The 10,950-nt window shown below is 42.2% G+C and overlaps 1 protein-coding gene across 2 annotated transcripts; it reads left to right on the top strand.

The window, feature by feature from the left end:
- Positions 1 to 923: 923 nt before the first annotated feature.
- On the top strand, positions 924 to 10,025 carry rbm28 (RNA binding motif protein 28). 2 transcript variants are annotated; one of them, XM_021599268.2, is made up of 18 exons: positions 924 to 1,370; positions 1,553 to 1,705; positions 1,824 to 1,930; positions 2,255 to 2,330; positions 2,726 to 2,818; positions 2,978 to 3,155; positions 3,564 to 3,736; positions 3,865 to 4,038; positions 4,206 to 4,279; positions 4,402 to 4,537; positions 4,619 to 4,683; positions 4,851 to 5,009; positions 5,308 to 5,457; positions 5,853 to 5,927; positions 6,010 to 6,178; positions 6,331 to 6,532; positions 9,228 to 9,345; positions 9,443 to 10,025. In XM_021599268.2, exons 1-18 carry the CDS (start codon positions 1,253 to 1,255, stop codon positions 9,578 to 9,580), a joined length of 2,358 nt encoding a protein of 785 aa, XP_021454943.1. In that variant the 5' UTR covers positions 924 to 1,252; the 3' UTR covers positions 9,581 to 10,025. The 2 variants fall into 2 exon arrangements, with proteins under 2 accessions (XP_021454943.1, XP_021454934.1); XM_021599259.2 differs by having other exon boundaries at positions 3,552 to 3,736.
- Positions 10,026 to 10,950: the final 925 nt, after the last annotated feature.

Here is a 10,950-nt window from a genome sequence, read left to right as displayed (position 1 = left end):
CCCTCAACACCAAGATGTGACAGTTTGCACTGCACTTATCTACAAATGACATGTTTGAGCACTGTAGGTATAGTGGGGATTTGTCTACACTTTTACATATTCTCGAAGAACGTCCTACTACAGTAACTCTTAACCTGACCTACTTCCCAGTTCTATTATAATAAATTAGATACTTGCTTAGTATACTTTTGGCAGAATAAGTAATTGTTTCGCAATTGCACCAGAAATGTCATGTAATATATGATATAGCTTCTGCACTGTGAATGCATTGCGTAGGTTACGTGGTACTCTGAATACCTCAACAGCACCATTCCATGGTGACAATCTCTATTATGTTAAATTAATAGTATAGTGCAAAGTGTATTGTGAAATTAGTTTATTTTGACAAACACTTTTATGATATGTGTGATTGTATATGTTGAAAATTATCTATGCAATCTTCATTAATTTTTATTAAAATAAATGTTTTGTCAAGACATACTGCAACTCTTCAATGCAATGTTTTCAAACAGAAGTGCCATTTTCCCGTAACTGGATAAAAACATGAATTGAGATGAATTTGTCAGTTTCCATGAGTTTATTTTCAAATATTTACACTAAAATATTCTATGTACAAGATCTTTTCATGATTTGGTTCCTAGATTTAGTGAGAAAAAAAAATTGCCAACCGTTGCATGTCATCTGCCAGTACCACCCTGACCACTTGTGTTAGCTATTATCATGCGTTCTATTTTTGGAGATCATTGTTAAAATAACATTAACGTTGGACTTTGTTTGACTCTGGTTGGTGGAAACATGCATGTTTGTTTAGATGGATGGCTCAAAAGCCTGCACATACAGCTAGTAGCTTTGCATGATATATGCACGGTAGCAGGAATGCACTGACTAGTTGGTTCGCTCACTGTCATAACGAAGAAGATGAGTTCCCGGAAATTACGGATTACAACTTCCTTTCAATTCCAAGATGGCTGCCACATTCGGAAAACGTGTGTTGACCATTTCAACAAATTAGCGTTTACCATGCTTTCATACAGTTTTCCTATTATTTTGATTGACAATTTAATATATTGGAAGTAAAGACTATTTGTTTGGATAGTTTAGAATTATCTGTGGCGAGTATACATTTGGAAGTGTTGGAAAGAAAGTAGCTAGCTAGTTTGTTAGCTTGCCAGTGTGTTCTATTGGTTGACTGGCTAACAAAAAGCAACAGTGATCAGAACAAGAAACGTAAGGTTTTAGCACAGAATAAGCCATGTCAGCCCTTACAATATTCGTCCGGAGTTTGCCAGCAGATGCATCTAACGACCGCCTGGAGGAGATATTCTCTGAGATTGGACCTGTGAAGCACTGCTTTGTTGTCAAGGAAAAAGGTGAGACGGCTACTAGCTAACGTTAGCTAACTTTGCTAATTTGTCATCTTTGTAAAACTGCTGATTATTTCAACTTCATCATGTCATGAAACTACAAGAAGCCAGACCCTGTCATGCATAATAATAATATTAAACAATATGTGTGAGAAGTTAAACAACAGTCTGGCATGTGGTCCTTTCAGGTGCAGAGAAATGTCGGGGGTTTGGGTATGTCACTTACTCCATGGAGGAGGATGCACAGCGCGCTGTGAGAGAGGTGAAAGACTATGATGGAAAGAAGATAAACGTGTCGGTGGCCAAGAAGAAACTAAACGACAAGAAAAGGGGAACAACAGGTTTGTAAAACTTATGTGGATGCTTAGTTTGTGATTTAGGTACCTACGTAATTCATAACTCTTACATTTGTGATGGATGAATTAGAGGTTCAAATATGTATTGTGGTCTTCTACACAGCCACGGCACCAAAAGATCCAGGACCACAAAAAGAACAGAAATCTGAAGGAGGCTTAAAGAAAAACCGAAGGAAAGCCAGACTGATCATCAGGAATCTCAGTTTCAAGGTATGAAACGCATAAACACCCACACAGATAAATATTGTTTATCTTTTTCCTCTGCTTTGTGTGAGGATGCTTTATTGTCTTCAGTTAAGAAAATATGTAAGATGTTTTATTGTCACATACACCAGATGTGTTGTTTTACAGGGTCAGCCATAGTATTACGGCACGCCTGGAGCAAATTAGGGTTAAGTGCCTTGCTCAAGGGCACCTCATCATTGTCGGTTCAGGTTTTCGAACCAGCAATATTCCGGTTACTGACCCAACGCTCTAACCGCTAGGCTACCTGCCGCCTAGTTAGTTGTGAATGTTTGTCTTATGTTCCCACAGTGCTCGAATGAGGATCTGAAGCAGACCTTTGCCAAGTTTGGGACAGTTCTGGAGGCCAACATCCCGCTCAAACCAGGTACAGACCTCACTTTGAGGCCCTCTGTAGCTCAGTCGGTAGTGCATGGCTCTTGTAAGGCCAGGATAGTGGGTTCTATTCCTGGGGCCACCTATACACAAAAAATGTATGCACGCATAACTGTAAGTCGCTTTGGATAAAAGCATCTGCTAAATGGCACACACTCCATTACTTTGAGCGAATCACCACCCAACCACACTAAGCACTGTTGAGCCTTGGTTCAATCACCACCCAACCACACTAAGCACAGTTGATTCTTGGTGCAATCACCACCCAACCACACTAAGTACTGTACTGTTGAGCCTTGGTGCTTTTTGTTTTGCTAAGACAACTTTAATGTCAATAACATGTTTTCTTTCTGGTGGCTGACCATTCCTCACTCTGTTCATCTTCAGATGGGAAGATGAGGGGCTTTGCGTTTGTCCAGTTTAAGAACGTCTTAGAGGCAGGAAAGGCCTTGAACGCCATAAACCTGAAAGAGATCAAAGGTGAGACACCTTAACCTGCTGTGTGTGTTTGTATGTGTGAGAGAGACGGACACCTTTTTCTGCCCTGAGAATATCTCGCATAAAGATGGGGAGCATCTCAACAGTCTACTGTAGCTTCCTCTACTCTGATCAAGTCATTCTATCCTCTATCCTTTACAGGAAGGCAGGTAGCTGTGGATTGGGCTGTGGCTAAAGACAAGTTTGTCGCTACTCAGCCAGGAGCTAAGAAAGAGGAAAAGGTTGCAGCAGAGAAAGCGGCACCTGAAAGTGACTCTGAAGAGGAGGAGAAGGTGGAGGAAGAGGAGGAGAAGAAACCAGAAGCACATTCAAAGAACAAGTATGAGCTTTCGCAGTCTTAATCTGTATTTCTGCATGTCCTCAGTTTATTGAACTAAAGTGAATGATGGGCTGTAAATATTTAGACCAGGGGTGTCAAACGTATTCCAAGGAGGGCCTAGTGTCTGCATGTTTTTATTTTTCCTTTCAATTAAGCCCTACAAAACCAGGTGTGGGGAGTTCCTTACGAATTAGTTACCTTAATTAATCAATCAAGTACAAGGGAGGAGCGAAAATCCACAGCCATTCGCCCTCCGTGGAATGAGTTTGACACCTGTGATTTAGACCTACTCTACATTAAATGTCTGAATTGGTCTTCTTTGGCCTGCCTTTGTCCTTTGGTTCTGAGGACTGGAGTACTTCAGCCAAGTTCTTGTTGAACTGTTGTGTTTAACAGTCCTCTCTACAGAGTCAGCTCTAAGCCAGCTCAGCAGCCAGACAGCCCATCAGAGCACGAGAGCGAAGAGGACGATGGAGAGGATCATGAGGAGGATGAAGATTCAGAGTCTCAGGAGTCAGATTGCGATGAAACAAGTGACCTTGGGTCTGATGAAGATGATGAAGAAGATGATGAGGATTCTGGTATGAATCGGTTGTCTTTTCTTGTGATTAAAGTGTGTATGCTCCACCTTGCCCTCCGTTTGAACCCCTTTGACTATTTTCCCTCTGTCTCTCTGGTCCTCTCTCGGTCTCTCTCTTTGACTTTCTAGACAGTGCAGCCAACAGGAAGCCCCTCCCATCAGATATTAATCAGGGCAAAACCATCTTCATCAGGAACCTGTCGTTTGATACGGAGGAGGAGGGCTTAGAAGAGGTGTTACTGCAGTATGGAGAACTGAAGTACATCAAGATCTGCCTACACCCAGACACTGAACACTCTAAAGGTATAGTCCTGGCTCCAACACAACATCCTTCTATCTCTGACTCACTCCCCTCTTAAAGTTAACCAATGCGATGAAGTGATTCCAGTCAGAAGATAGAGGTCTATATGTTAACATTGAATCATGATTGTGTTGGTTGGCAATGGTTGTTGACTGTTGTGTTTGGTCAGGTATTGCATTTGCTCAGTTCAAGTCTAAAGAAGCAGCAGAGAAATGCATTGCTGCTGCAGAGGACGAGTCAGAGGTGAGACTGAATATAATGTTAAAGTACTAATGTATTCTCTACGTACATCTCTTCTGATGAGTTTTGAATTGATGTTATCTATGTTTGGGGGCAATGTGTTTGTGTGTGTCTGTCTGTCTCAGAGCGGGGGTATCCGTGTGGATGGTAGAAAGCTGAACATTGTAGCGGCGGTGAGCAGAGAGGATGCTGTCAAACTAAAGGACAAGAAGGTTAAAACTCATACAGGGACCAGAAACCTCTACCTGGCTAGAGAGGGATGTAAGTTACTTCTCTCCTCCCTTTTCATCTCCTCTTCCCACCCCTCCATCTCATCCCTCCCTCTCTCTCTCTCTCTTTCAGTGATACGGTCAGGAACGAAGGCAGCTGAGGGTGTTCCAGCAGCAGACATGGCCAAGAGGACCCGAGTGAGTACTTTTGGTTTTTCAACCAATCAAAGCATCAGAGTGTTGTCTTACAACCAATCACAACACATTGTGTTGGTAACTGAGGGCTTGTGTCCTCAGTGTATGTTTGTTTGTGGAAGGCCAGAGTGTGTGTACATTTGTTAACGCTCCCCTGTCTCCTGTCTTAGTTTGAGGACCTGAAGCTGACCAAGCTACGGGACATTAACGTGTTTGTGTCTAAGACCCGCTTGTGTGTCCACAACCTGCCCAAATTTGTAGACGTCAAACAACTACGAAAACTCTGCCTGAAAGCTGCAGGGGGTGGCAAGCTGGTCCGCATTACAGAGGTAAGAAACTGCTACCACATTTCCATAGCCGTTTCCATCTGATTAAAGTCTATGTCATTAGGTCCTCTCATCTCTCCAGGTGATCTGTTAGTGACCACCTGGTAGCACTATTGTCCTATAAAGTTTCCTGCCCATGTTGAATGGCCTTTCATTTCTCTTTACAATCTCTCCCCAATTTTCTCTCCCTTTCTCTTCTTTCTGTGTCTACCATTTGCCTCTTCTCTTTTCCTTTCCTTTCCTCACCATCTTCATCTGTATCCACCACCACCCCACCTCTCTCTCGCTCTCTCCCCCCCAGTGCAGGGTGATGTATGATAAGAAGCCGGAGCGTGGTCAGGTGTTAGGCCGGTCGCTAGGTTACGGCTTCGTTCAGTTCCAAGAACATGAACACGCTCTGAAGACACTACGATACCTCAACAACAACCCTGACATCTACGGAAACACCAAGGTGTGTGTGTGGCACTTTGTCATTGTTGATCTGTGTGTTATGCACACACAGCCCAGAGCACGTCTTGAACCTTGTCCTGGACAGAATGCAGCTGTGTTTGAGAGTGTCAATCCCAGGTTATGTTTCTGAATGTTGTCTTTGCCTTTCAGTTGATGTCAGTAACTGCAGTAATTTATATCGGAACACATTGGATATGGACTCAAACATTGTAGTCATCAATATTGAGGAGAATGTTGAATTACACATACTCATGTTTGGTTTGGCAACCTACAGCATCTGATCAATATTGACAGTTTTCTTGCTAAATTATGAGAATGTGTTATTGGAAAGACTATTCGTAGGTTGTTAAAGTTTTTTTTTCTTGTTTCTTTTTACTGTGTGGTGTCTGTCTACAGAGGCCCATCGCTGAGTTCTCTCTTGAAGATGGAAAGAAGCTGAAGATGAAAGAAATGCGACAACAACAAGTCAAGGTGTGTCTCTCTTCTGTGTGTGTGTGTGTGTGTTTGTGATGATTAAAATGAAGAGTAACAATTTTCTCTCCATGGTTACCAGGAGCGTTTCAAAGGGCGGGGCCCTCAGGGAGGAGTGAAGCCGCAGTCTGTAGGCAAGACTGGACCTCAGAGGTGTGCGTCTAAACCCCAGAGTGCCATGGTAACGAAGGAGGGGCCAGCGAAGACGCAGACACAGTCATTACCATCCGGACAGGACAGAAAGGATGGAGGTATGACGCTGTACATTTCTGCCCTAACCCTGAATATAATACAAACAGCTCATCAATTCTGGTGGAAGTGCTATTTTCCCTCGTTTTTCTCTTTGTTTTTGCTTTTTTGTTGTTTCTGACATTTCTCTCGCTTTTCTTTCTCTCTCGTCTAGTACCTCCCCCCCAGCCACAGGCCCAGACTCTGTTCCATGCCCAGACCCAGCCGCAGGCCCAGACCCAGCCACAGGACCAGAACCAGGGCCGGCAGTATGCAGGCTTCCAGACCACCCCGGTTCTAGAACATGTAGAACTGGAGGATGGAAAGAAAAGACGGAAGGTTCTAGCCCTACCTTCTCACCGTGGCCCAAAGATCAGGTAACACACAAATATAGTTGAAGTTGGAATTTTACATACACTTAGGTTGGAGTCATTAATAAATCTACCCCCACCTTTTTTGAAAATTCTGTTAAAAATCGCGCAACTTTTCAGCGTCCTGCTACTCATGCCAGGAATATAGTATATGCATATGATTAGTATGTGTGGATAGAAAACACTCTGAAGTTTATAAAACTGGTTAAATCACGGCTGTGACTATAACAGAGCGTGTGTTTCATTGAAAAACGCAAGAAAAACTGCTCTCTGAAAGCAAAAAATAATTTCCATAAGTCACTTCCACCAGTTGTTAAAGGAGAACAGAATTTAATGGAAATTTGCCTGCACTTCATACAAATTCCGCACGATGGCGCCATTGTACTAATTTTCAATCGAATTAATTGTTGGAAAATCCATCTGTCTGACCCCAAGTTTTCCAGTCTTCACCCGGATGCAGTTCAAGGAGAGATCAGATTGCATTGTTTTTGAAGTGAGGACCTATTGAAGAGACATCGCCCTGTAATCGTTTTGATAGATTATAAACGTTTACTAATACCTAAAGTTGGATTACAAAAGGATTTCGAAGTGTTTTGTGAAAGTTTATCGTCGACTTTTTTAATTTTAAAAAATTACGCAGCGTTTAAAAACGATGAATTTTTCTGAATGACACTACTTCAATACAAAGCTATTTTGGGTATATATGGACCGATTTAAACGAAAAAAAGACCCAATAGTGATGTTTATGGGGCATATAGGAGTGCCAAGAAAGAAGCTCGTCTAAGGTAATGAATGTTTTATATTTTATTTCTGCGTTTTGGGTAGCGCCGTCTATCGCAAAATCTGTTGTTTACGTGTCGAGCTGGCATTTTGGGGGGTGCATGCTATCAGATAATAGCTTCTGATGCTTTCGCCGAAAAGCATTTTAAAAATCTGACTTGCTGGCTAGGTTCACAACGAGTGTAGCTTTAATTTAATACCCTGCTTGTGAATTTTGATCAAGGTTTGAGTTTTAACGAGTACATTTAGCATTTAGCGTAGCGCATTTGCATTTCCAGGTGCCTACTTGGGACATGTGCGTCTCAAGTAGATTCAAGAAGTTAAAACACATTTTTCAACCACTCCACAAATTTCTTGTTAACAAACTAGTTTTGTCAAGTCGGTTAGGACATCTACTTTGTGCATGACACAAGTAATATTTCCAACAATTGTTTACAGACAAATTATTTCACTTATAATTCACTGCATCACAATTCCAGTGGTTCAGAAGTTTACATACACTAAGTTGACTGTGCCTTTAAACAGCTTGGAAAATTCCAGAAAATTATGTCATGGCTTTAGAAGCTTCTGTTGGGCTAATTGACATAATTTGAGTCAATTGGAGGTGTACCTGTGGATGTATTTCAAGGCCTACCTTCAAACTCAGTGCCTTTCTGCTTGACATCATGGGAAAATCAAAAGAAATCAGCCAAGACCTCAGAAAAAAAAATGCCAAGTGTGGTTCATCCTTGGGAGCGATTTCCAAAAGCCTGAAGGTACCATACCACGTTCACCTGTACAAACAATAGTACGCAAGTATAAACACCATGGGACCTGTCATACTGCTCAGGAAGGAGACGTGTTCTGTCTGCTAGAGATGAATGTACTTTGGTGCAAAAAGTGCAAATCAATCCCAGAACAACATCAAAGGATCTTGTGAAGATGCTGGAGGAAACGGGTACAAAAGTATCTATATCCACAGTAAAACAAGTCCCATATCGACAGAACCTGAGAGGCCGCTCAGCAAGAAAGAAGCCACTGCTCCAAAACCGCCATAAAAAGCCAGACTATGTTTTGCAACTGCACATGGGGACAAAGATCGTACTTTTTGGAGAAATGTCCTCTGGTCTGAAAAAAATAACTGTTTGGCCATAATAACCATCATTATGTTTGGAGGAAAAAGGGGGAGGCTTGCAAGCCGAAGAACACCATCCCAACCGTGAAACACAGGGTGGCAGCATCATGTTGTGGTGGTGCTTTGCTGCAGGAGGGACTGGTGTACTTCACAAAATAGATGGCATCATGAGGTAGGAAAAGTATGTGGATATATTGAAGCAACACCTCAAGATATCAGTCAGGAAGATAAAGCTTGGTTGGAAATGGGTCTTCCAAATGGACAATGACCCCAAGCATACTTCCAACGTTGTGGCAAAATGGCTTAAGGACAACAGTCAATGTATTGGAGTGGCCATCACAAAGCCCTGACCTCAATCCTATAGAATATTTGTGGGCAGAATTGAAAAAGTGTGTGCAAGCAAGAAGGCCTACACACCTGACTCCTTTACACCAGCTCTGTCAGGAGGAATTGGCCAAAATTCACCCAATTTATTGTGGGAAGCTTGTGGAAGGCTACCCGAAACGTTTGGCCCAAGTTAAACAATTTAAAGGCAATGCCACCTTCGGACCCACTGGGAATGCGATGAAAGAAATAAAAGCTGAAATAAATAATTCTCTACTATTATTCTGACATTTCACATTCTTAAAATTTAAGTGGTGATCCTAACTGACCGAAGACCGGGACGTTTTACTAAAATTAAATGTCAGGAATTGTGAAACTGAGTTTAAATGTATTTGGCTAAGGTGTATGTGAACGTCCGACCTCAACTGTACTTTACCTATCATAATGTAACACAAACTACATGGTATAATTTTTGTTGTGCAGGGCACGTGATAAGGGGAAGCAGCAGCCTGCCCAGCCTAAGAAGCCCAAGAACCGTCCCAGCAGGAGAGAGCTACAGGGAGGAACGTCACTGGAGAAACCTACACAGCCCAGAATAAAGGTTACACTCACACACACACACACATTACCCATGTCTGCATTTCGTGGCCCCAAGAACAGGTAATACATTGAACTGTCTGTCTTCAATTGTTTTCCAGAGCGCAAAGGGGGCCAAGAAGCGGTTTAGGAGCCAAGAGGATGACCGCTTTGACAACCTGGTTGAACAGTACAAGAGAAAACTGATGGGCGGCAACAAGACCACAAACATCAAGAAGAACAAATGGTTCAACAGTTAGTTGTGTGTGAGAGAGAGCGAGGCCATTTTTTGGTATACCCCAATAACCTTTTCCTTATGTTGGTTTCTACATCATTGACATGTTGAAACAAGGGTATGATGGTTGGAATAACATTGACCCATGAACTGTGTATAATGAAGGAGAGTCCGGCGTAGTACACTGTCATATGTCTGTGTCCTCATGTTATACACAACGTGTGGTGTGCCATCAGTGGTAAAGGAAAGCTAAGAGATGGAATATCGGAATATAATTAACTTCCTGAATTGACCCCGACTCTGACAGACTGCATCAGCTGGAAGCATATGTGTGTTCTTCACAACAGATGCTGATGCTTTACTCTGTACTGTGTTTTATGTTCATGTTAACTATTGGTCAATAATAATGTAAAGAATATGAGCTTTCAAAAATGTAAATTACATTTTTATTAAAGAACTTACAAAGACAATTTGTTTAGTCGGTCTGTATTTATGTTAAATGATCACCTGTGATTCAAGAACATTTTTCAAAGAATCAATACATTTTGGGAACATCCACATTTAAAAAAAAAAAAATGTTACTTCGCCTTTATTTAACCAGGTAGGCTAGTTGAGAACAAGTTCTCATTTGCAACTGCGACCTGGCCAAGATAAAGCAAAGCAGTTTGACACACAACAGAGTTACACATGGAATAAACAAAACAGTCAATACAGTGGAAAAATCTATATAAAGCATGTGCAAATGAGGTAGGATTAGAGAGGTAAGGCAATAAATAGGCCATGGAGGCGAAGTAATTAAAATATACACTGCTCAAAAAAATAAAGGGAACACTTAAACAATACAATGTAACTCCAAGTTAATCACGCTTCTGTGAAATCAAACTGTCCACTTAGGAAGCAACACTGATTGACAATATATTTCACATGCTGTTGTGTAAATGGAATAGACAACAGGAGGAAATTATAGGCAATTAGCAAGACACCCCCAATAAAGGAGTGGTTCTGCAGGTGGTGACCACAGACCACTTCTCAGTTCCTATGCTTCCTGGCTGATGTTTTGGTCACTTTTGAATGCTGGCAGTGCTTTCACTCTAGTGGTAGCATGAGACAGAGTCTACAACCCACACAAGTGGCTCAGGTAGTGCAGCTCATCCAGGATGGCACATCAATGTGAGCTGTGGCTAGAAGGTTTGCTGTGTCAGCGTAGTGTCCAGAGCATGGAGGCGCTACCAGGAGACAGGTCAGTACATCAGGAGATGTGGAGGAGGCCGTAGGAGGGCAACAACCCAGCAGCAGGACCGCAACCTCCGCCTTTGTGCAAAGAGGAGCAGAAGGAGCACTGCCAGAGCCCTGCAAAATGACCTCCAGCAGTCCACAAATGTGCATGTGTCTGCT

Source organism: Oncorhynchus mykiss, chromosome 1 (assembly GCF_013265735.2).
Source record: "Oncorhynchus mykiss isolate Arlee chromosome 1, USDA_OmykA_1.1, whole genome shotgun sequence".
Classification (NCBI taxonomy): domain Eukaryota; kingdom Metazoa; phylum Chordata; class Actinopteri; order Salmoniformes; family Salmonidae; genus Oncorhynchus; species Oncorhynchus mykiss.
The sequence above is the reverse complement of the archived record's forward strand: the minus strand, read 5'-3'. Positions and strand labels throughout refer to the sequence as shown.